Source organism: Electrophorus electricus, chromosome 15, assembly GCF_041902795.1.
Source record: "Electrophorus electricus isolate QZ-2024a chromosome 15, ASM4190279v1, whole genome shotgun sequence".
In the NCBI taxonomy this organism is placed as follows: Eukaryota; Metazoa; Chordata; class Actinopteri; order Gymnotiformes; family Gymnotidae; genus Electrophorus; species Electrophorus electricus.
Genome location: NC_137511.1, coordinates 6817501 through 6843482, shown reverse-complemented (window position 1 = coordinate 6843482; position 25982 = coordinate 6817501). Strand labels below are relative to the sequence as shown.

The following is a 25982-nucleotide window of genomic DNA, read 5'->3' as shown; positions in this document are numbered from 1 at the left end:
CTTCAGTCAGGATTTGGTGAATAGAATGTCTTCTGAGAATTATCTGATGGCATTATTGCAGTCTCTTCAGAATGACAACATGCCTCTAAACATGACAGGTCTACACCAAGGAGGAAACCACCACCAAACTGCAAAACTGAAAACAAATGCAAGAGTTCAGTTAAGTCAAACAATCCATTTAGTTAAAATCTTAAGAAAAACACTCCATACCTTATGGATGCTTATGAATTTCCATGTGAACAGCAAAACAGGGAAAGTCAGATTTCCAAACGGGAAAGCTACAGTCTTAAAAGCAAAAATAAGACTGGGGAAGGAGCTGAAAGAAGTGAATGAAGCAAATTATTGAACACTCAGCTAGGATAATTCATGGACAGAATTACCTCTGAGCTGTTTATGTTGGTATTTTTCATTTATTTTAAAGCAGATGTGGTGCCATGTTTGGGCTTCATAGATTGTAGAATGTTATTATTAGTAGTAGTAGTAGTAGTAGTAGTTACATTTGTATAGTGCCTTTCTCAGAATTGTTACAGACAGATATCTGCTTTTACATCACACTGTTCAGAAACATATGTGCATAAATAATCAAGGCATTAATATATTCACTGCATACCTATTTTATTGAGACCATATATGTCTCTTAAGCCTTGCTTCCTGGAACAGTGTAAAACCTAGCCATACATGCTCTGATTCCAGGCTAGAGTTTATATTCCTGCTTGAGAGCAGGATCATGAACTATAACATTCACACAAAAAGGTCAATCTAAATATTTAAAAAAAAACTTCCTGAGATATGTCTGCTGAATAAGTTGAACATAAGTTGACTTTCAGATCACTGGAAAAACCACTAAGAAGATATACACAAATGGCCTTGTGGTGCATTGGACATCTCGGGAGACCTGCTGGGCCAGGTAAAAGAAAGAAAGAATACTTGAGGAAATACTGTAAATACTTTACAAAAACTTGAAAAAGATCCAGGCATGTTTGCTCAAAAACATAATGTGTGCATGTTTTGAATGAGACAGTTTAACCTTACAATGAATGTGATCAGGGTTCCAGACTCTGGCTGCTCAGTTGTTTGCCTAGTACAGCAACATCCTAAGAAATAAAACATTACTGAAGTAAAAACCAATCCAGATTAAGTGCTGTTTTATCTATGTATTAAATTCCTTTTAACCAGTTTTTCAAACTAAAGCAATTTAACAATTCCCAACGGTATAGTTAAATAGTGGCTAGTAGCTTTTGCTGTGGCAATTCCTGTAGTTCTATAGAAAAAAAAAATGTATTTTGGTCATGCCACATAAATATTAGCAAAATGTATGCTGAAGCATTTTAATTACCATATCTGTTTAATTTTCTGCTAGAACAAGGTGGTTATACAAGACCAGAAAGCTAGCTATTAATGTTCAATATTATGGCTCGTTATACAATCGACGTCTTGTAGTGAAGAAGGTGCAGTGCTGATTGGGGTTGAAGAGCAGGGATTGTAGTGGACTGAGGTGTGACCGGGTCTGATGTGGAAAGGGGAAGTTCTGGACCTTCTTTAAAAGAGTGTTTACCGGAAAAAGATTTAAACATTGAATTACAAATATTGATATCATAAAACATAAATACTAGAGAGATTCTGTATCCTTATAAAATGGTCTATGGTCTAGGAAAGCCTCTGCAGACCTCTGTTTAAGGCATATCATCCTTCCCCCAGGTACAGGATGGTACAGAAAAACAACCTTAATTTGCACATGTAAGTCATTGATTTTAAAAACAGAGAATTTTCCTCTTGGAATGTAATGGTACCAAATGCCAACTGTTATAAGTATTGAATATCAATTTGCATAATGGTAAATAATGTACAAGTTGGACATAATGGTGGAAACTCAATATGTAATAATGGTGGGGTAATTACATAATCGCCCTTAAAGAAGTGTATAAAAATGAAACTCCTGTGTACCCCTCATATTCTCCGGAGCATGCCTCAAATGCATGTTATCTTTAACCTGCAATAAAGGGTGGGGCCAGCTGTTCTCTTTAACTAATTCTTGAGTCTATATCTTTATTTTTTGTTTGAATTTGTAACTTTAAAGCCAGAAAATTGGAATTCAGGAACAACACTAACACAAGGTCTTGAACGTCATCAAACAAGGACGGCCAATGAGGTGAGTTGTACAGGCTAGGCCTGGGTGCCCTGTGCTGAATGCTGTATGAACCTAGTGGAATAGGCATCCCCGTAGGGTGTTTTCTGGAGGGATTTCAGGAGGTGGAGATTTGTGACATTGATTGCAGATCTACTCATGCAGGTCCCATTGTATGGGGTTTAGGAAGCAGGTAGCTGGAAAGATATGTTCAGGGTGGGAGGACTCTCTAGGCCTCTCATACAAATGAGAGCATCTGCCTCTGTGTTTTTTTTAAACCAGGTCAGAAGGTTACCAAGTAGTCAAAGATAGTAACAAATAATTACTATATTGCTTGCCAAGAGTTAAAAGCTCTTTGTTCCCCACATCATAGTTACATTCAGCGCAGTTTAACTTTTTACTAAAGAGGGAGCAGGGGAATAATATAGCAGGTTGCCTATGACTTCAAGAGAGTATGGCACTGACCTCAACCTCAGAGGCATCCACCTCTACAATAAAGGTTTTGGTGTGGTCTGGTTGCTTAAGAACAGGAGCGGCAGTGAATGTTGTCTTGAATTTAGTAAATGCTTGATTGCCCTAGTGGGTCCAATACCACTGTGACTGTTGTTGGTGCTTTAACAGGTTAGTGAGAGTGGTTGCTACTGTGCTATAATTCCTGATGAAGCATCAGAATTTTAGAATTAGAAATTAGAATTTTAATAAAATTAGAAATTTGCAAAATCCAGGAAGCGTCAGATTTCTCTTACTGATCTGAGTGTGGGCCAATGAGCAACTGCAGCCATACAATCATAACTCAGTGATCTTTCTGATAATGAATAATGAATAGCCAAGAAAGAAGATGGATCACTGGTGGAATCCTACTGTGGATATGCTTTAGTACTGAACTGTAATCCATGTTTAGGAATGTATTAATTTTTCGGTAACAATGTGGTAAATATGTACTTTGCTTTGTTGTCTGTGATTTTTGATTGCTTGTATTTTTATCAGTGTTACAGTGTTTTTACATATATTAATAAACAATAGGAAACTCAAGATCATTTATTTCATTTTTTATTATTTTTCATTTTTTATTCATTTTTTTATATTGCTATATTCTTCCAGGATATATGTGGGAGACAAAACTACATGATATTCTACATGATTTAAGTACAACCTTGAGGATCTCCATTAAAATTTAAAGGTATGCCCAAAGTCTCATTTTTCTGTTTTCTGTTACTGAGGATATGAGTAATTGATCAAACCCAACTTATTCAAATTGCATCCAAACATACCTTTAATAACTCACCTACAACAACTTTGGAAATCACGACTGTAGCATTAACAGCTAAAGAGAGACACCCAAGTCTACATGTTCTTCATAAAAGATTCTTCCAAAACTTCACGTACACACCATAATTGTCATCTCGTTCCAAATTACACTCCAACATCATACCAGTGGACCGATTAAGAAATATCTCATTACATCACAGGTAAAACTGACCTGACACATTACAGACATAGAAACCTGAGATCAAAAGGAGTGGTGTGATGGCAACTGACCTATATTAATGCTGAAGTTCTTTGGAACTGTAAACAGCCACAAACACAATGTAAGGAACAGAGCATATGTTCATCACATGCATGGCTCAAATGTAAGTCCCTATTTGCTTCATCCATTTTTTTCTGTCACTCAACACACTAATATATATGACTCAATCTATTCATCATCTTCCTTAAAAAATAACTCATATAAGAATAATCTTCCAAAAAAACTGACCAAGAAAATCTAATAAGGACCATATACCTTTGGTAGCTTCTTTAGGTAAAATAGGAAGACCTACATTATCAGAACATTTGCATGCCATTAATACAAAAAAAAAAAAAATAGTGGTTTTACTATAGTGGTTTTACATTTTACATATTGTCACATAAAAAACAATAAAATTCACACATTTCTTTTGATCCTTGCATTTAGAGACCTGACTCAGTTCACATTGAGTTGGACAATATGGAGACTGGATAACTGTGAATGTAACAAATGCCACATGTACTACAGTTAAGGCAGAAGTGAAGGCTCTAACAGTGGCACTGAAGTGCTGCAATGCTGCAAGTCAAAATCTTGAGGCACAAAATACCTGAAGTCTCTGTTCTGTTCACAGTCCCAGCTGCTTTTCTGTCTGCTCCCGCAGCTTGTTCTTCTGGATCTGAAGAAGGTGAAGAAAAGAAACAACCACAACGCTATTTAAGGACTTAATTCTTCAACTATAAACCACAAAGCTAAAGAACTGCAGAGACAGCTGCCCCTGACTACTGAAACCACGGCAGCGGATTTTGTGCAGACAGGGAAATTGCTCAAATTTCTTCTGTCTAGAAATTGATGCGATTAAGTCCAAATAAACACCACCCTTACATTTTTTACATATTTTCCAAAGTGTGTCCACAGAGACAAATAAAAAGGTGGTGACCACAAGGAATTTGTGAAGGTAGTTTGCTTAGGATAGAGGGCTAAGTAAATGGAATTAAATTAATCTTTCTGCTACTAAACCACTTTTATATACACTCTAGCTATGTTGTAGCTGTCAACATAAAGCTAAGTCATGTGTGCCTAAGGGGAGATTAATGCCAAACATTTACACTTACCTTGCCTGAGACGGTAAGAGGATAGCTCTCAACAAAAGTCACATACCGTGGGATCTTGAAATGGGCAATCTGCAGATAGATAGATAGATAGATAGATAGACAGACAGACAGAGAGAGAGAGAGAGAGAGAGAGAGAGAGAGAGACATGATTGTCAGGTTTGCTTGACACTGTGTTAATGTGCCATGTCTTGTACAAGCTGAGGTGATTTAGTCAGGTGCTTGTGTCATTAAAATGTAAAAACCTGGCCTCTGCAGTAGTCCCTGATCTCCTCTGCAGTGCAGACCTGTCCATGATTCAGTCTGATGCATGCACAGACCTCCTCACCCATCCTCTCATCCTTCACCCCAATCACCTGCAAACAGGAAGAGCAGGGCAATGCTGCCACTATATTCCCCTTTTTAATAACTGTTGAAAAAACAGAAGGTGCAGAGAAAGGTTCATCTCACCATCTCTTGTTCAGTGCTAAAGAAGAACTATATTTTATCACCTGTGCCTCGTGGACCTTTGGGTGTGTGTGCAGGAACTCTTCGATTTCAGCAGGGTAGATATTTTCTCCTCCACGGATAAGCATATCTTTGATACGTCCCTCTATTTTGCAGTAGCCAAATTTGTCCATACTGGCAATATCACTGTGAAACATGGTAAACAGGCTGTCATGACATCTTGTCATTTTTCTTATATACTATTTTTTGGTCAGTTTTATCCCAAAGTAAATCAGCTGCTGAATGCCTAGGCGCACATACCCAGTCTTGTACCAGTGTTCTTTAGTGATAACCTCTTCAGTTTTAGCCTTGTCTTGCCAGTATTCCAGCATAACACAGTAACCTCTGATCATTAGCTCTCCTTTGGTTCCAAGTGGAACAATTTGCCCTGTTCCAGGGTCAACCACCTTTGCCTAAAGGGAACAGAATATTACTCATTTGTCATATACACATAGCTGCCGCATAAATGTCTACAGAATGTCTAAGGAATATCACATGCATATGAAGGAAATCCACCTTCCTCAGAATGGGGGCATATACATCCCACAGTCTCTGTCTTTCTCTCCATGTTATCAGTTGGGTAGCCACAAAAGGTCACAGGACTGTTCTCAGTGGTACCATATGCGATCTGTTTCAACACAAAAAATGCAAATAATTCATTAATATTTACAATTGTGGCATTTAGCAGACACGGACATGGGTCTTCTTTGTGAGAACAGCCATTATTAAAAAGAAAATGTATATATTTCACTTTAACACTCTTCCTAGAGTGACTTACAAAAGTGCTTTGTCATCTATTCAGAGTGTAAGATACCATGAAATTAAGATCCTGCGAAATTAAGATCCTGCTTTTATATATATATATATATATATATATATATATATATATATATATTGCAAGATATAGGAGGCCAAAATAAACATAACTGCAATACCAAACAACAATAATAATAATAATAATAACCCTTCTCGTTTATCGTTTTAGCGTTTTCCTGTGTATGCATGCTTTTGTGTTCAGATACTTGGTTAATTCTCTGTGTTGAAAACATAAAGGACCAATTCAAGTTGCTTTTATGCTACTAGAACCTCTTACTTAAATTTCAAATCTCAGCCTGGACCCCAGCATTTACACCTTTTCATATTGTAGGGCTTGGTAGAAGTGCCACGTCCACTCACAGTGTACCGCCATGCCCAAACAGGCCCACAGGGAGGCAGCCAGCTGTGCCAGCATGCGGAGGAAACCAGGCATGGAAGGCAGGTGAGGTATGTTGTGCACATCTGAGAACTGGCTCACTTGCACCACTGTACCGTTGTCCCCTAGTGGACCTCTCCATCACACACATGACTAACAAGTCATGCAAGTTATTATTCTATTTCATCAAAAGACTTGGACCCATTAAATCATCATTAGTTATCATCGCTTGACTGATTCGCCATGTTGGTCATCTGTGGAATAAAGACAGTGGCACAGGCTGACCTCTGTATGGGCAGCCTGAGATGGGACCCGGTGTGAAGGTGTACCTGACATCCCGGGAGATATGCTTTCCCAATAAAACGTTAAATCTGTTGAGCAAACACTAGATTCCAGCAACTTTGAGAGCTGCTGCCATATTCATAAACACACATCAGAGGGCCTCAGATGATGTGTCCTCATGAATCCATGGCCAACATCTGCCATATTTCCTTTTGATTGACTGCCAATACTCTGAAGTTTAAATCTCTTTGTGCTTCCCATCAAACTAACACCAGCATATTTGCTAAAGAGGACCCAATACCCTCTGTAATCAAAAATACAGAAACTGGGTAATGGCTGAAGTCTCTGCAATTCACTGTAAGTCTATGAAAGATTTTACATACAGAAATAGAAGGAGGTATTTCTATAAAGGAATGTGCAGCTGATTTTTTTCTTATTCTTTTCCTTTTTTTAGACACACTAAAGGAGAAATTCATTTTCATTGTTGTGATTTGACTCAAGCCAAACATCTGGCTATGATTATGTGTTATAAAACAGTCAGCCACATAAGATCACTTTTCTCAGTGTTATAAACAGCTAGCCACACAGGATGACTCCCTTTTCCCCATACCACTAAATGCTAAACAATGGGAGATGTGGCGAGACACAGTGCAGTCCCGCTTCAACCTCCCAAAAGCTGGAAAAGCATCCCTTCATATTTGATGGGGCTGTAATAGCAGTTTTAAAAACTGTGTTGCTTTTGAACTGTTGAAAAAGAAAATGACTTTTGTGCCCATTATATTTTATTTAGTCAAATTCCACTGGTAGACCAAAGATGTTCACAAAGTTGTGTGAAGAGGAAGGTACAGTGGAAATGGAAAATATTTTGCGGCATAAACTATATCTTTGCTTGAATTAATGTATACCAAAATCACTTTATAACATCCTAACTGACAAAAAAGAAGCAGACTATGCTAAAGAAGTTGGAGGACTTGAAGCAAAGACACTTCACTTCCTCCAGCAGACTACACTATAAACACACACACAGACACACACCTCTAGTCAGTCCTCAGCCCAGGAAAAAACACTTTTTTTCTAGCATGAGTAAACATTCTATATCCTGCTGCACTGAGATGACAGCCATTCCTCTGTAAAGTCTTACATGAATCTTTTTGCACTGCCCTCCCTTTCTGTCACACACCCAATCTCTTCTCTCGTCAGCTCACCTCTGGCTCTCTCTTTCACCACTCTCACATTCTCTTTCTTTCTCTCTTTGTGCTCTGTGAGGCTGTGTGCATCCCTGTTTCTGTGTGTCTACCTTCCCACTGCAAGACGGGACCAGCAGACACCAGTAGGATAGAGGGAAAGAGAAGTATCTGACTGACAGAGCGAAGGGTCATCATGCAAGTTCTAAGGTTCCAGTTAGTGGTCTGTATGCAGGTTTTTGCTTCTTTTGTAGCAGCTGTTCACAGCCAGTGTCCTAGTCCATGTCACTGTCATGGTGACCTACAGCATGTCATCTGTGACAACGTTGGCCTGAAGAAGATACCACGCATCTCTGAGGCAACTCGTCTCCTCAACCTACAGCGCAACAACCTGGGCACACTCCAAACTGGAGGCTTTAGCGAAATGAAGGGACTCATCTCTCTGCACCTCCAGCACTGCCAGATCCGGGAAATTGCCAGCCAGGCCTTCAAGGGACTGAAGAATCTCATCTACTTATACCTGTCCAACAATGAAATCAGCACCATCAAACCCGGAGCCTTCGAGGACCTAGCTGAGCTCACCTATCTTTACCTGGATGGCAACCGCCTCTCAGGTCTTTCAAAGGGAATCTTTTCTCCCATGATCAACCTGTTTATCTTGCAGCTTGATAACAACAAGATCCGAGAGCTGCAGCCAGGTACTTTTACAGGAGCTAAGGACTTGCGATGGTTACACATGAGCAGCAATGAGCTGAGCTCCATACAGCCTGGCTCACTGGACGAGGTTGAAAACCTAGCCATTTTCACCTTGGACCAAAACAAGCTGTCCACCTACCCCATCCTGGCCATGAGTAAGCTACGTGTTATTGAGGAGCTTAATTTGTCAAAGAACCCACTGAGCTTAATCCCTGATCGTGCCTTCCGGAGTTTTGGGCGCTACATGGAGAAACTTCATCTCAATGATATGGGCCTGGAGAAGGTGAGTTTCTGTAGCATGCAATTAACTATCAGGCTGGTTCCATAATTTGAATTATGTTTGGCTAACTGTTAGAAGTGATGATAGTTATGGATATATATTTTTAAAACAAGCACACTTTATTTTATTGGCTATGCCAATCACCAAAAAAATCACACATGTCTGGTCTGCTGGGTCATTCTGGACACAAATCATCATGTAGGGTTTATTTTCTCTACTACTGAGGAGCCACTCGTGCAATGGTTTGTTTATGTTTGGTTTCCTTGTGGTCTTTCACTGGTAAACACATACCATGTATGTGAGTTAATAAAGCTATTAGTTTGAAGATGAATCAAGTAACTGCCAAAATCCCACATTTAAGACATTAAGAGTAAACACATTTAAGACATTAAGAAATTGTGAAAAACAGGAAACTGGCAATAACATTATTGACTGAACATTCTTGTCAACAAACTTACCATTTTTCTAAATAATCTCATGAGTTTTTCAATTTTTCTGTAATTCAAGATGCTTAACTATATGGGTATACTTAAATACATTTACATATCACAATATTTAATCTGGTTAGGATTTAAGACTGTGAAGCAAAACATCCAGTGTTTCAAATACAAACTATTTTCACCCTGTCTCCCTCACTTTAATAAGATCCTCCTGATGTTGCCTCCACCCTCCTCTTGCCCTGAGGACCAGTAGGATTCCTCTATCCTGCCTCAGTAAGATGCCTTTGGAAGTAGCTCTTTATTCCAAGCTTTCACCCTATGTCACTTCTTCCATTAATTCAAGACCGAGAAAGCACGCACTACACTTCCTTAACCAAAGGCCATGCATTCAAGTTCAGTCTCAGGTATTATTTTTATGGCAAATGGGAGGGCTTGTGCCAAATACAGAACCAAAAAATATATAAACCTAATGTTATATTTCATACTTCAGAGCTGGATACCTCTGTGTCAGGAAAAGTTCGGGAATGCCATCAATAACAGATGCTAGCTAGTGAGGTTTGGGATTCTACTAGAATCAAACATACTATGGGGCAAGGTGCATGAAGCAGCAACAGAGGTTGCCTTGTTCTTTATTTAAATTCCATGTGTACATCAAGGTCATGATATGAAAGAAAGCAGCAGGGCTCCCAAGGATATTTTTGGCATCTGTTTGCTAGCCAACGTCCAAATTGGTCTCGGTCTAATAATTAGACATGTATCATTTTGAGCTCTATGATTTTCCCCACATATGAGGCAGTCTGTAAACCAGCCAGTAAGGTTTAGCAGAGTGCTAAACAGTGGCAGGATGTTCCGAGGCACCTAAAGAGATATTTTTAGGCCACAGTTTTCCCACCTGAATGCACAATTCATTTCTTTGGAGGCATTTTTGGCAAAAGAGGGGGCCGATGGAGCAGAGGAGAGAAAGAGACTACAAAAACAACCCTTCCTTGCTGGAAGTCATCCATCTTCCACAGCCTCAAATTACCAACCTCTCTAACTCTCCCTGAGTGGAAATTTCCAAAAAGTCACCTAAATAAGATCATCTCTTTCGCGCTTATATAACACATCCAAACCCACTCCCACTCCCACAGCCCTTCCGCAATGTCTGCTACCCAAACCGCCCTCTTTAAGGCTTAGGGTTACTACCTTCGCACCAAGCAGAACTGTTCATCTAGCACCTCTGTGCAGTTTTTCACAGCCTAACAGTTGCTTCTGAAGTTTAATGGAGGGCTAGGATGGAAGGGCAAGAGAGCTTTACATAAGCCTTGGCACAGGTGAAGGTATGCCAGAGCTCGCTCATGTGAAAAGAAACCTTTACAAAAACAAACCAAAACAAAAAAGCAAAAATAAAGTGAAGCATAAGTAGAGAAACTGACTATAAAATGCACATTCTCTAACTGACACAAGAAGCTGAAACAAGGTCTATCTGCAACCAGTAGAGAAATTCCACATCAAGAGATCCAGTAGGATACAAGGTACAATTTTTACAGATAAGAACACACATTAAAAAAATCCAAAATCACATTATGTGTTCAGAATACTCAGATTAATGTGCATCATTCAAGAGAAATTACATTTGATATATTATTTCTATCCATCTAGTTCTCCAATGCTGCTTTTGAGGGGGTGACTGCTCTAAAGTCTCTGCATCTGGAGAACAACAGGCTTAAGACGCTACCAAACAGCCTCACTTTCATCACCCTCCAGAATGTGACTCTGTTCAACAACCCCTGGACTTGCACCTGTCAGTTAGCAAATCTTAGGAAGTAAGGACCAAAAACATCAAGACCACCTTCACCTCCTCCAACTATAGGGAAATATTGTTTACTACACTACATCTATTCCCTTGTTTATGGTATAAATGATTTTTATATCCTTGTTTGCTATAAAAAACCTAAAAGCTGGATACCAATGAAGAATTCAATGTAACAGAGCTCCTACTGGCACTCCTATACACTCCATTCATAACAAATCTTTTGATACAATTTTATGAAAAGTCTGGGGTAATAGCTCATTTTTTAAAAACATTTTTGCATCTCTAGATGGATGGACTCCACTCGCCTTCGCCCTGACGCAGTTTGTTCATCTCCTGGCAGTCAGAGAGGCAAACAGATAAGAGACATCACTGTTTTTAGCCGGTGCAAAGTGAAGACCAAGAATGACAAGAAGGGAGCGCGCCTCTGAGAAGGTATTTAAGTGGCTTAAAACTGTCTGGAGCTTGCAATCTTAAAAAACACTTACTTAATAAGTATTTTGTTTTCTTGAATCTGAAACTGAAATATCAAAAGCAATGAGGATTTGCCTTTCTCAGCATGTCTTGCAAGCATATCACAAGAAAAAATGCAATAATGGTAAAAATCTGATGTTTCCCTGTTCCTTGCTCTTCCATGGCATCTATACACAAGTTACACACCAACATTTTGGAGGTACTGGTCTGTAAGTACTGGTATTGGTCAACTAGCAGTATTTAAAGAAATATTTGGTTATATTCTTGGTTTCTGCATATAGAAATTACTTACTTAGTTTCCATATACAGAATTTATTAAAGAAAACCCATTTCATGCATTAACCATTAACTGAGTTATGAATAAAATCTTATCCATTTATTCACTAAATCTAGGTTCACTTCTAATTGTATTTTTTGAAATCAGACTTAAAATAAAATGAATGGTTAAATGTTTGAAGACGCAGGACATGAATTAAAATGCCTTTTAGTCAAGCATTGGACATTGTAACAATCTTTAGTTCTCAAAAATAGCAGCAGCCTATTCAATTGCCAGTTTATTTTACTTGTGAATGGAAGCTATAGCTGTAGCTTCTACTCCCCACTACCTTCCTCATATTTATTTTAGCAAGACATTTTGTTACTTAGCAAGGAATCAAATGTCATGATAATTGTCGACCTGCCATATATCTTTTCTCATCATTTTAAGAATATGAATGGTGATACTATAATTGTGGTCATGACATGGTTTTATGTTCCTGTCTTGTTTTGCAGTAAATCACTGTCTTTTATTCCTTGTCTGTCCTCTGTGCTTCTACTTGTCTCAGATTATTCTTTGCCCTCTGGGCTTGTGCTTTTCCATTTTGGTTCTGGGGCTCTGTCCAGCACTGAGTATCCCAGTCGTGGATGACCAGTGCAGGGCTTGGCTGTTTGACTTGGCTCCCCTCTTTGTGTGTTTACAGAGGAGACTCAAAGCAGACGCCTGTGCAGGTGACAAGCTACGTGTGCAGAGAAGGGAAGCAATGCTACTTTCTATTTCAGGACTGTCCGTTCTGCATTTTCTTTCCAATTCTATGAAGTGACGTAAATTTTTGCTAAATAAAATGAGAGGTAGAGATATATTTGGAGATATCAGCAAACATCTGTCAGAATAACTGCAATTATCAAAGTAAAACTGTAGAAGTTTATTCACACAGACTGTACCCCAACTCTAAATGAGGAACTTGCTAAGTTTTCTGTATCTTCCAGTTAAGCAGGCACCTTGCTTTGCTCTGTCTCACTGATTTTCAAAGTTACTATTACTATTCAAGTTCTCAAATCTCATACCCCTTTTTGTGTTAACAATTGTAACCATTCTTAACTGACACTGGTGGTAGTTATGATTTCAAAGTAACAGATATAGACTTCATCTTATCTTCAACTCAGTAATACCAGGTAGTCCTCCATGTGATGATAACAGACAGCAACATTCATTACCATGGTAACAGACATCAAAGCCTCTTGCTTTGGTTACATCCATCATCTACCCACTGTATGAATGTCCAAGAATACTCTGACAAGCTGTACAGTACAAAGGGGATTAAAAGCAAAGAGATTGCTGAGCTCCCATAGTTCTAAAGGATCTTATTTATCTGCTGTCTTCAGCTGCTCTTTTATTGGTATCCTAACTTCTTTGGTAGGATTTATTAACAAATTATGCAACAAGTCTCACTCATGTGACCAGGATATAGACAACAGACACTCAAGCATGACCACTTATCCTTATTTTAGACCCCAGCCAATCCCAGAGGAGAGAGGTAGCTGCCAAGCTCTCCTCAGAGAGATCATGGGAAAATGGGGGGAAAAGTATTGCTGAATAAAGCCGGTACAAGAGAATTATAAGTTAGGTAAATGTCTCCAAACATTATTGTCATGACAGATTCACAATAAATAAACCAAATCAACAGTATGTCTCACTTTGGTACATGCACAAGATCTAAAGCTGTTCCTGGAGAGAAGATAGAAACAAACATGGAAAATGACCTGTTGCTTTGCAGTGCTTTCAAAACAAATATGATTCATTTACTAATAAGATGTAAAAGTATCCATATAGAATGAATATCAGGAAGATTTGACATTGGTATTTCCAAACAACAGCATGGCACACAATTATGTACATTTACAGATTATTCTGTTTTCTTTAAACTTTTGGTAATAAGTGGCTTGTATCACTTTTTCAATAAACATCCAATACCTAAAGAAGTAGTAATCCGGTCTGTGCGGTTTGTCCTTTGTTAAGGAATCCATACAGTTTTCTATGTGTTATGAAAAGGATTATAAGTCATGAGCCTGTTTTTTGTGTATGTTCAGGTGCATACTAATGGACTTTTAATGTAATTTTGGAGTGACTCCATTAGCAAATAGTACAATCTGGAAAATATTACAGTTATAGAATAGATCATTCATTCATTAAAATTTGTATCAACAAAAAACATGAAGTTCTTTAAAAAGCAGATAAAGTTACAGATACATTCAGTTCCATCTTTAGTCCTTCTCCTGACCTATGTACATAACCCTGTGTCTCCCTCTAGTGAATTATTTTAAAATTATTACATTTTACATTCTTCTCTATGTGGTTAACATTTTTGACTTTTCTTAAATACATCACTTTCCTCAAAATAGATATAGCCACACTCCCCCTTTTCCACCACCTCTTATCCCCACCTAATAATTACCATAACACAACCCTTAATGTTACTATAGTTTAACACAGGTAGTACACAGTTTAGTAAATAGATACCAAAACAGCTTAGAACAAGTACATGCCCCACTTCTTCCAGTATATATCCAATTTCCATGTCTGTTTATATGTTAGCTTTTCAAATGCTGCCACTCTGGCCATCTCAACCACCCACTTATAAATCTATGGCACATCCTCCTTTTTCCACCCTGTAAGCAAAATCTGTCTACCTATCATAATACTAGTCTGGACCTATTAATATATATGTCTCCACCCACTAACACTGACCCATCCCCTAACACAATCAATCTAGGGGAAAAGAAATCTGCATACCCAAAATCTCAACGATAATAATAATGCAATAATAATAACAATAATAACAACAAAAAACAGTAATAACAATAATAATAATAATAACAATAATAGTAACTCAATAACAATAATTTAGTTATTATTATTATTATAGATTTTATTACAGGACCACTGCATACGTATTAGATGACCATTCTCAGACTTATTCCTTCAGTATTTTGGTGTGTCAATTAACCAGAGTATAAGCAACCTGGATGGCATCCAATAAACCTGATGTATAATCATGAATTGAACAAGATGTTCCCTCGTATCCCTTGACATTAATATGCTTAAAAATCCCATCCCTGTTCATCATCCACTTTCAAATTTGAATCTTCCTCTCATATCTCATATCTCATATCTGACTCATCACAGAATAATACATAGACATCTCATAGCCTTTACCATAGTATCTTAATACCTTGTCTAGCAATTCTGCTTCTTTGGGAGCCCCCATAGATCTAAAAATTCCCAAATGCAACTGACAAAGTTGCAAATATCTAAAAAAATGACATCTGGAAATCTCAAACTGTTATATAAGTCATGTTATCACACTATCCCAGAATTAATCTCCTAGCATAATAATACCTTTTCCAAGCAGTCCTCCAAATAAAGGGGGGATTTACCAATCCAAATACTTGAGGATACATTTAAATAAGGGTTAAGATTAAACATCTGTGCCACTTTATTCCATATTCATTTTAAATTAGTAATTATTGGATGCACTTTTATTTTCCTTACCATTTTGATAGACGGACCTTACAGAGGTAACACTTGGGCAAGAACGGACCTCTCAATACAGTACCATGGAGGGGCTATCTCTGAGACCAGTCAGTCAGATGTCTTAAACTAAAAAGCATAATAACAAAACAACATCTTGGGGAGCCCAAAGCCTCCTCTGTCAGCAGGTATTTGTATTTTACTTAAGGGTAATCAAAATTGTTTATCATTCCAAATGAACATCTTTATTATTCTGTCAATCCACTTTAAAAAAGACAGCAGGTTCTACTGGAAGAGAGTGAATAAGATTTAATATAGGAATACAATTCCTTTTTACAATCTTAACTTTCCACACCATTGAAAACTTTAAAACTTCCTATCTATCAATGATATTTTATGTAATAGTGGTTCAAAATTAAGTTTAACAAAATCTTTCAACTGAGGTGGAAATAAAATACTTATCTAATACCTAGCATTGAATTGCCACCAATTGGAGCTACATTCTTACTTTATGGAACCTGAATCAGAGTATGACAAAGCAAATTTTGAAATTCATAGATTCAGGTTTTTCCTCAGTGGGAACTGGGGATCTTGTTAAAATTTAAAGATGACTGGATAGCACAAAATATAGGGAGATGCAAGACAACCATCTGTCAGCAGGACAGTGGTGTCAAATACAAGGCCAAAGCTGCATATGAGTGGATGAACAACAAAAAGGTAAATATTCTACAACTGCCAAGTCAAAGTCCAAATCTCAGTCTAACTAACAATTTATGCAACCACTTGAACATCATCCAATCAACTTGCATCAAAACTGACAGGAAGAATAGACAAACTGTTCCCGAACAGCATGCAAAGCTCACAGACACTATTCTATCTGACTAAAAAGCTGTTGCATCTTAAGGTGCTTTTACCAAGTAATAGTCTAAATGGCTTGAATACTTATGCAAGCAGGACTTTTCAATGTAATTTAATCTGTGTTAAGAGCATATGGGTTTGCAATAAAAATGCTTAGTGGAACAGCATTTCTGTCATCCGTAATCCAGATGAATCCATACAATTCTTAAGGCACTAAATATAATGTGATAGACAACATATGAAATTGTATGAGTCCATATTCATTTCTGAAGCAGGAGTTAGTACTTACTACTAGTTCTTTGATGCCCATGACTTTGATGATTTTCCTTCCTATTTCAGGAGGGCAGGGGGAGCCGGCCATGATTGCTTTCACAAAAAATTAAAAAAGACCATAGCTGAACTATTAATTCAGTGTCACTGTTGTTCCTACACACAAACACAGTTAGTAATGGTCCTGTGATAGAGGGGGACTGGCAATTTCGTCATGACTTCAGATGGGCTAAATTCTGTGAATGTACGCATATAAAGTGTATGTGTAATATAGCTGTACCTAATAAAGTGGGCAGTGAGTGTAGGAACTAGGCAGGTGTTTCTAAATTGTCAGTTAGCATACCAGTTATATAAGCTTATGGGTCTTTGATGATGGACAGATGATGAACAGATGAGATTTTTGTTTACTCACCTCCTTCAACAGATGTCAGGTCAAACTTGGCCAGATCAGGCTGTCCCAGCATGTCTATATACATAGTAGGGGTTCCATAGACAAATGTACACCTTGATAGGTACAACCAAATTATGATAAATGCCAGTGCACAAATGGTGGGCATAAAATAGTGCATTAAAATGCATACAATAGTACATTATTTTAAATGAAATCACACAATAAATCATTTAATCTCTTCTTGTTATCAAATAATTTTAAAGCCATTCTTTAGAAAACACAAGAACAAGGGTTGGAATAAGATTGATAAACATTCAAGATTTAAAAAAAAATCTAAATAAACCCATGAAACACTACACTATCCCCATATCAGAAAATGTGTGTTAACTATTTCAAATTGCATTACTTCTAAGGAAACATTTTGTATTCTTACGCTGGCTGTCATACATTTAAGCAGTACACAAGTTAGAAATATAAATGGGTGAGAGAAACAGAATGTCATGACATGCCATGTTGGCATACCTCTCCTTCTGCAGGGTTTCAAGGTTGGTATAGCCATCATATGCGGAGGAGGGAAAAATGAGTGTGATCCCATGTATGCCCATCATAATTCCCCCACCCACTGATCCAAAACAGTGGTACAGTGGCACAGGAAGGCACACTCGCACATTTGGCTTGTGCAAAAAAAAGTCAAAAAATGCACATACATTACACTTTTCTGGCATGGATAAACATTGTTTTTATTAAGTAAATGAGTAAACCTGAAAACTTAGAAATGTGGTTGGGATAGTTTTTAGGCTTTAAAATGACATTAGGCTTAAAATAGCCATTCTATCAAGCCACTGTACATGCAAACAAACTCATAAAACTGGCACTAGGGTCTAAATTCTAGCACACACCCTAAGCATGTGCTTACCCTCCAGTCATAGCCCACACGCAAGCCGACAAAATAAGCATTGTTGACAACGTTGTGGTGGGTCAGTGCGACTCCTTTGGGATTCCCAGTGGTTCCCTGAAATCAGATTAAGTAATTTATCACCTTTTAATGCTGCATTTTTGTCAAGTTGATGTAATAGAAAATATTTAAACAGAGGCCTTGATGGTTTAAAGTCTGCTCAATATAAGGAATAATGCTAAATGTTGTTTCTATCACCACATAACCTAGTGTGAAAATGATGTTTTACAATATAATACAATACATTGATGAAATGTGATCCAAAGCACACACAGGACACTCCTGAGATTCAACAGTATGTTTATAAATACAATAAACATGTGATTTGTCAGATTTCTATATTAAAGCCTTCTGCAATATCATTATTGTAATTCCCAATGATGTGAGAACAAATAGCACAAGACTTTGAGCTGTTTTAAATGTGTACCGATGTAAACTGAATGTTGATGGGGTCATCAAAGGAAAGTTTCTTTTGGAGGTCCTGTAGCTCCTGGTAGTGCTGGCTGCTCGCTGCCTGCATCAAATCATTCCAGAGCAATGCCCCAGGATGCTGGCTGTCTGTCACAACAACTGTACGCAAGTCTGGAAGTCTGAATAGACCAACAGACCCCCGTTTACATTTGTCTAATTACAAACTTGTGGCAAAATTAAATATGAGGTTCACTTATGTTGTCTTGGTCATATATTAAATATACACTTCTAAAAAAAAGAGAACTCTCTATGTCCAAAGTTTAACTTTCTGTCCTCATCAGTTCAATGTTGGTTCCAGAGTCATTGTTGATTCAATGCAATATTTCCAGATTTTAAACCCTTTTTACATCGGTATCCAGAGTGAAAATATTTTTCAAATAAGATTATAAAATAATTTTATTTCATAAACCTCCAAACAATCCAGAACTACACCTCAAAGATGCTATGAATAATGAGTGGCTGGTTTGTATTTTTACGCTTGCATTATCTGCACCTGGAACTCCTTAGTCCTCCAGGGCTGGCAGTGTCCATCTCAGGACAGAGCTGTCTTAACATGCCATAGTATCTCTGGGTCTTAAACTGAGATGGACATACAATCGCTTTGCACTGCACCTAAACCAGAAGAGAACATGTTTGTCTTAGCACAAGCTTGGTGTAAAATATGTAAACTAAATACATCATTTTATTTTAAATCAGTACCAAAACTAGGTATACCTTTCTCAGAGCATATTCCAATTCTTTCAGTTGATAGGCTGGATTGACTGACACCTGTTGGACAAAAAATGGCAAGGACCATTTTCATTTGATATTTCTTTGTTTACAGCTTTTCGCAAACATGTTTATACTATATCATTGTACATATTTATCATATTTATTTATATGTACTACTATGACAGTATGTGTGTTCCCTAGGAGCAAAACCTATTACCTTTGTGTTTACACTACCTGCTCTACCAGGTGAGCTACAGGAACATATAATTACTACAGAGATAAGCTGCATTCCATTCCATAGAGTCTCTAAGCACAGTGCCCTTGCATTCAGTACATACAAATCAGGTGATGTGGGTCAAGGGAAATGTAGTTGATTAAATCCCTTTATTCAGATTGCCCTGCAACGTTATCACACAGAAGACATTATGTGTGCCACATTTTTGTTTCTTCTGAGAGCCAGGCAATTAGACTACAATTGGAATAATTAGAATAAACTGTATCTATGTAATGTCAACTCTACATTTTACATATGAAACAGCAGTTAATTTTAGCTATACAGCTCGCTGTAGCCAATATTTACCTTAGGCTCACTAACATTAGTTAACTAAGTAAAAGAGAAGTTAAATCCAGGTGATTTGGTAACGTCTCTGAACAGGTAACTTCCATATCATTGATCGTTTTCAGCAAAAAGATAGAAATTAGAATCCGCCATAAAATGGCTGAATTCCTTGCATATTCCACTTCACAGGGAACTGTTCAGGCAACTTTATGGCTGCTGTTTATAGCTGCTTATAAGTAAAAGCAGGAACCAAGCCTCACCAAAACGATGCCGGCCTTGGCTGTGGCAAACTGTATCACAATCCATTCATATGTGTTTGGGCCCCACATTCCTAAGCGATCTCCTTTCTTCAGCCCCAGAGCCAGCAGGCCTGCTGCAACTTGATCCACCTGCATCAAAACAAATCAACTCATAATATGAACATTATTATTATACCACTTATTACTTCTCATAAACAGCCATTTATTATACCCCAGTAACTGATATAACAGTGCAATAACCTGCACTGTTACTATAACAGTAACCTGATATCATGTGCAATGTATACTGTGTTGAAAAACAAAATTAAACATAATAATACTTAAATAGCTGAATAAATGTAAATTGTGTATGAATTAACTGAACAAACTAGCAAAGAACTAGGGGATAAACTAGCAACGGTCAATGTACTATACAGATGGTAAAATTCCTAAAATTGCTGTATACTTTTTTAACTGTAGGCAGACAAATTTGGTTGCTCAGCTCTGAAAAGCCCTAGGACCTTCTGTTTTGCAAAGAATATAAACTATGTACACCTTTGAACATTGAGATGTCAACAAAAGGTCACCCATTATCTCTGTGGGGGTAGGGGAGGAGGAATCACTGCAAACACACAGGCAGCAGTGCCATCCGCTGGAGCCTAGGGTCTTCCTACTCCACCGTTCATATATTGAAATATGATTTATGTGTGTGTGTGTGTGTGTGTGTGTGTGTGTGTGTGTGTGTGTGTGTGTGTGTGTGTGTGTGTGTGTGTGTGTGTGTGTATGTTGGGGATTCCAGGACCGAATGTTTTTTGCAAGCACTATTTTCAAAGACAAAGCTTTGCAGATCTCTCATTTATCAACGAGTAAATAATAAGACAGGAATATGGGTACAGTAGTACTGCACAAAAATGCTGAATCAACAAATGAATGCTTAAACTGCAAAATCTAAGGGTTAAAATATCAAACAGCAGTGATTGCGAAAAAGCCTTGTTATTCAGTGAACCCTGAGGTTTGAGCTTTGAGCTTTTAAATGAATACATCTCAGTCAACATAAATATCCTTTAGGTAAATCTGGAAGGCGTGAGGTGGAAGGTATCTTTAAATAGTTGACCTCATGAAAGAAATCAACAGCTCATTCACCATTCTTCCCCCCTGTTAATAGTAAGCAAAAGTCATCAGTCAGAAATAAGAACATCAGAACTATATACTGAAACATCCTTACACTGAACTGTAACAACTGTTCTTCATGGTTTGATTGAATGCAACATTGTGTCGACAAGCTGCAAGATCCTTGCTCAGTTGTACAAACTGATACATTTCCATTTTTCCATTTCTCCTATCTTAATATGTGCAAAGCATTCGGTGAACAGCAGAGGATAACAGTGGATTGTATACTAACTCTTGCCAAAAACCCATGTAAGCAAGACACTCACATCATGTTGGAACTGAGCAAATGTCTTCCTGATGTCATTTTGTGGGAAGACAACAGCTTCCCTGTCAGGGAAACGCTCCACACTGGCCAGCAGGCTCTGACCCACAGTGAGACACTGCAAGGAGTAGGAGGAGACCCCATTGGCATAGCTGGTGGTGAGAGTCGGAACATTGGGAGGTCTGTCCACATGTAAAGCGCTGGATAAAAAGGCCCCCCAAAAAAGAACATTCTTAGATGAAAAAGTAATTTTGCTTCAATGGGCAAAATGCTATTTTCCGCGCATGGTGTAAATAAATAAAAACATACTTAAATACATAACCTACGTAATGTTTCATTGTTTGATATATCAACACAAGGCGTATCACTAACATTACACATGTTACTTCACGGCGTATTCTTTCACACTTCCCCGGCCTTTCCCACCAAAAGCAACTGTTGAAAATCAAATTTCCAAAACTAAATTTCTAAAACTAATTTTAATCAATCAATCAAATTAATCTTTCTAAAACAAAAGAAAAATAAACAGGAAGTATAAAATGTGATCCGGGCGAGGGGGAGTGGGTTTTAGTGTGCAAATTTATGGTTTGCACGGATCTATGCTGTCAGTTAATTCGTTAATATTGCATATGCCACGTCAAAGTTGATATGGGTACCTTGCATTTCCATTAACGGTGTTCAGCCTACACTGAAAAAAGACTTGAAAATAATTTTGAGTGAAGCTGTTCTTACCGATTCTGTTGCCCAGAAAAACAAGGTGTCCAGAATCTTTGCACAACCTTGGCATTTTTGAAAGAGAGGACAGTGCGTAGACTTGTCAGAATCCTCGGCGACATTTCTCTCTCTTCAGTTGCTCCGTTAGACTTAACTGAAGCTGTATTTTTGCCGTTCAGCCCAAATCAAAACTGTAATGTGAACCGCGAGAGGAATTTATGATAATGCAAATCAAAATAAGACTTTACGGTTGGAAATTAGCTCTTTCCAAATTGTCTATCTAACCAGCTTACTTAAGACGAAAAGACGGTTAACACGGTGCTGGAACAGTTCAACTTTGAACTTATGTTCGAGTAAATAGCCTTAATAATGCAAACATTGCGTTTGACCTGTAGGAGACGCAAGAGTTTTCTTTCCTGTGCTTTTTTCCCCGTTTGTCCAGACGGCTACATTAGAAGTTCTTATATATAGCGCAAGAAGGGGATGTCCCAGGTGTGCTTGTCCATTAGGTGTACTGTCACTGCTGGGGTAGATGCAGGCCAGTGCGGGAGCAATACTCTTTGAATCTACCGTATCCGCCATATGTTTCTGAGGGATCCTCGCTTCAACAACTTGGACCTGGAAACCTGCACGTCGTTGACAGACCGTGGCTCTTTCTGAACAATCTGGCAATTCATAGAGCTCAAATGTCCAGAAGAAGTCTTGCATACTGACAGTAACTAAAATGCCCTCGACTACTATGAAAGACTGCACTTTCCCATCTTTGATTACAGTGGAGTCTTTGGATACAGTAGATAAGGCAAGGGGATGTGACACTTTGCTGAGAGGGAGTGGGAACTATAAGGAAAGGAGAAAAAAAATGATAAGAAACATCATGGCCTGTAAAGTTTTTATTCTGTCCTGTGTAATGCAGTTACAAGCAAGAGAAAGTTGATACTGAGTGACAGCTCATCGTTGTTTATCAACCAGTAAGTAATAAGACAGGAACATGGGTACAGCAGTACTGCATAAAAATGCTGAATCAACAAATGAATGCCTAACCTGCAAAATCTAAGGATCACACAGCAGTGTTTGTCAAAAAGCCTTGTTATCCAGTAAACCCTGAGGTGAACATCTTTCCACATCACATTTAAAAGCATGAGCGTTTTACTTTTGGAAGTTAAAAGGTTTACCTTTGTAGTAACTGAAATTAAGAAAGCAATGTCCACCTTATTGTAAATGAATACATCTCAGTCAACATAGATATCCTAAGAACATCATAAGAACATCAAAACTGTATACTGAAACATCCTTACACTGAACTAACTGTAACAACTGTTTTTCATGATTTGATTGAATGCAACATTGTGTCGACAAGCTGCAAGAACCTTGCTGACTTGTACAAACTGATACCTTTCCATTTTTCCATTTCTCCTATCTTAATCTGTGCAAAGCATTCAGTGAACAGCATCAAAACTGTATACTGAATATATATTCATATATATATATATATATATATATATATATATATATATATATATATATATATATATATATATATATATATATATATGGTGCTTAACTGATGTCCATTGCTTCTAGAGTATGATGGGTATTTTTGACAGTGCTGTATCTGCATGCTACCTATTGGGTTGGAAAGTTTTGTAAAAGTTAATTTAATACACCGGAAGATGGCAGAATACAACCTAGGCATAGCGTTTTAGGAGTGCGAGAAGAAGAGAATGATTCCGATAGGCCAATTAAACAAGCGCGCGTTCCTGATATTTGTCGATACAAATTAAGCCGGAAAATATCGAGTATATAGCTATAGTATTTTTTTATTTAAAGGAAGCACACACGAAGTGAAGGGCAATAATAAAGTTTTGACGCTAAGAGATAGTTAGATTAGGTTATGGAAACGGTTAGGTGCTTCGTGGACTGTTTGGCAGATTTCGGTGATTTACTTTCAGCAAAAGTTATTCGCAATGGGACAGAAGTGTTCTTGTCGACTGGTGCTAGTGATGTGCTTGTCTTTAATGGCCAAGAGAAGAGAGTTAAGGTAAGCGTAGTGATTTTGAACTTCCTAAAATGATGTTTATGAAGTTTCAGGTTTGGTCAAAGTAAATGACAGGAAAAATCTTGTTCCAGACCGTCCTGCATTTTTGTTCTTCGGTGAAATCCTTCGCTTTGAGTAATGACCGGTGTCGTCTTTATGCTCTCTGCGAGAATGATGGCCTCTATTGTATCCCTGTCGCACTGGAGTCCAGGTGGCTTTAATGCATTTAACAACATTTTAGCATTATTTACTTTATTGGGAGTGTCTTTTTAAAAACTATGAGCGGTCACTCAGTAGCAACTTTCTCTTGCTTGTAACTGCATTACACAGGACAGAATAAAAACTTTACAGGCCATGATGTTTCTTATAATTTTTTTTCTCCTTTCCTTATAGTTCCCACTCCCTCTCAGCAAAGTGTCATATCCCTGCCTTATCTACTGTATCCAAAGACTCCACTGTAATCAAAGATGGGAAAGTGCAGTCTTTCATAGTAGTCGAGGGCATTTTAGTTACTGTCAGTATGCAAGAATCCTTCTGGACATTTGAGCTCTATGAATTGCCAGATTGCTCAGAAGGAGCCATGGTCTATCAACGACGTGCAGGTTTCCAGGTCCAAGTTGTTGCAGCGAGGATCCCTCAGAAACATATGGCGGATACGGTAGATTCAAAGAGTATTGCTCCCGCACTGGCCTGCATCTACCCCAGCAGTGACAATACACCTAATGGACAAGCACACCTGGGACATCCCCTTCTTGAGCCTCTCCTTTTTAGGCTATTATTTGGAGTCGATACATCCCTTGTTCATTCTCCAGTCATCCTTTGTGGATTACCTGATGGACGCCTCTTTTTCTTCCCACTACTGCTTCCCATGCTAACCAGTTCAAGGGGAGAACAAAAGCCACAGATCAAGATGCTCTACAGCCTGGAGCAGCCGGTGACCTTCATTGGAACCTCTGTCACTGGGGAGAAAGGGCCACAGTATCTTGTTGTGATTGGTCAGAGGGGTAGAATTCTGATTGCAATGGCCAATCAAGAGGGTTCTGATGGAAAGGCAGCAGATTGCAGTGAGTTCTGCAATAATGTTTCTAAAAAGTTTGTAATGTTACTACAAACTTATAATGTTACTACTGTGTTTGTTATGTATTTAGCATGACTGATGCAATGTATTCTGTGATAAACAAGTACTATTCTAACTATACTAATACAAGTATTATTATTGTCTTTGTAAAGGTTTCATTGAACATACTGTGCAGGGACCAGTAGAGTGTGCATGTGTAGATGGTGAACGTCTGTACTACAGTACTTCAGCAAACCTGCTAGCCCTGTCCCTGATCAACACCTCAGCATCCCCATCATCACCTCTGTCAGCAGCAGCAGTGGGAGCAGCACTCAGCACTAGGCCAAAGAGGCCTGCTGTCTTCTCTCAGAGTGCTGTCTGTTTAAGCGTGTGCCGCGTGGCTGCTCTAGCTGAGCCATGCATTACGCCTGCAGGTGCAGGCCATGTCTGTTTTTTGAAGAAAAAAAAAATGTATTATTATTATTTCCAATTTTTGTGTATCGGTATTCAGTGACACCGTTTTACTGATGTTGTGTGTAATTTTGTTTGTGTGGTTGTAGGTAGTGTAGAGCTCCTGGCTCTGTCTCTGAGTGGTAAGCTCCTTCAAGTGACTCTTCCTCAGGCCTCAGATAAGGAGTCTCTGTCTAGGCTTGTTTCATCACAAGTTGGTCAGAGAGTGAACGACCTCATGGGTGGGATTGGAAACATTTGGGAGAGGTTAGATCACTGAAAATAACACAGCAATCTCTTTAATGTAATTATTTTTGTCACCAATTTGACTTTTTTCCTGACCAGAGCATCATCAATGAAACACCAACTGCAGTTGAAAAATAACACTCTCAGATGTCTGAACCATGTCTTTAACGTCTGCCATCTGATTTTGAATTGTCACAAGAATGATCAAGAGGTCTGTGAACGCAAACCACCAATCAGCTG

At 38.2% G+C, this 25982-nt stretch overlaps 3 protein-coding genes across 14 annotated transcripts in view; 2 read left to right on the top strand and 1 right to left on the bottom strand.

Moving 5' to 3' along the window:
* Positions 1-22475, bottom strand: acsf2 (acyl-CoA synthetase family member 2). 10 transcript variants are annotated; one of them, XR_014117209.1, is made up of 19 exons: positions 21973-22400; positions 21245-21440; positions 19830-19958; positions 19014-19067; positions 18793-18911; positions 18256-18418; positions 17790-17885; positions 17396-17547; positions 16895-16986; positions 16502-16578; positions 5750-5855; positions 5489-5642; positions 5233-5374; positions 4987-5097; positions 4745-4813; positions 4240-4308; positions 1033-1094; positions 211-316; positions 1-136 (listed from the first exon to the last, which is right to left on the bottom strand). XR_014117209.1 is itself a non-coding variant. In XM_081697770.1 (17 exons), the coding sequence occupies exons 1-16, from the start codon at positions 22074-22076 to the stop codon at positions 4258-4260; spliced, it is 1815 nt and encodes a 604-aa protein (XP_081553896.1). In that variant the 5' UTR covers positions 22077-22400; the 3' UTR covers positions 985-1094; positions 4240-4257. The 10 variants fall into 10 exon arrangements, 8 of the variants coding, with proteins under 8 accessions (XP_081553896.1, XP_081553902.1, XP_081553900.1 ...); XR_014117208.1 differs by lacking the exons at positions 1-136; positions 211-316 and adding an exon at positions 758-895; XM_081697770.1 differs by lacking the exons at positions 1-136; positions 211-316 and having other exon boundaries at positions 985-1094.
* On the top strand, positions 7606-13812 carry chad (chondroadherin). The gene is made up of 4 exons (XM_027013366.3): positions 7606-8864; positions 10943-11106; positions 11383-11528; positions 12527-13812. The coding sequence occupies exons 1-3, from the start codon at positions 8082-8084 to the stop codon at positions 11522-11524; spliced, it is 1089 nt and encodes a 362-aa protein (XP_026869167.3). The 5' UTR covers positions 7606-8081; the 3' UTR covers positions 11525-11528; positions 12527-13812.
* Positions 22476-23685: 1210 nt separating the features above from the next.
* faap100 (FA core complex associated protein 100) overlaps positions 23686-25982 on the top strand; it is a 3867-nt gene continuing 1570 nt past the window's right edge. Inside the window, exons 1-6 of one of the 3 annotated variants that reach the window (XM_035533711.2) lie at positions 23686-23992; positions 24082-24200; positions 24383-25053; positions 25220-25480; positions 25607-25763; positions 25842-25982. The exon at positions 25842-25982 is cut by the window's right edge and continues 745 nt beyond it. In XM_035533711.2, coding sequence (XP_035389604.1) covers positions 23846-23992; positions 24082-24200; positions 24383-25053; positions 25220-25480; positions 25607-25763; positions 25842-25982 — 1496 coding nt within the window. In that variant the 5' untranslated portion in view covers positions 23686-23845. The remainder of the gene's footprint in view (positions 23993-24081; positions 24201-24382; positions 25054-25219; positions 25481-25606; positions 25764-25841) is intronic. The other 2 variants (XM_081697791.1, XM_035533712.2) reach the window with 2 other exon arrangements.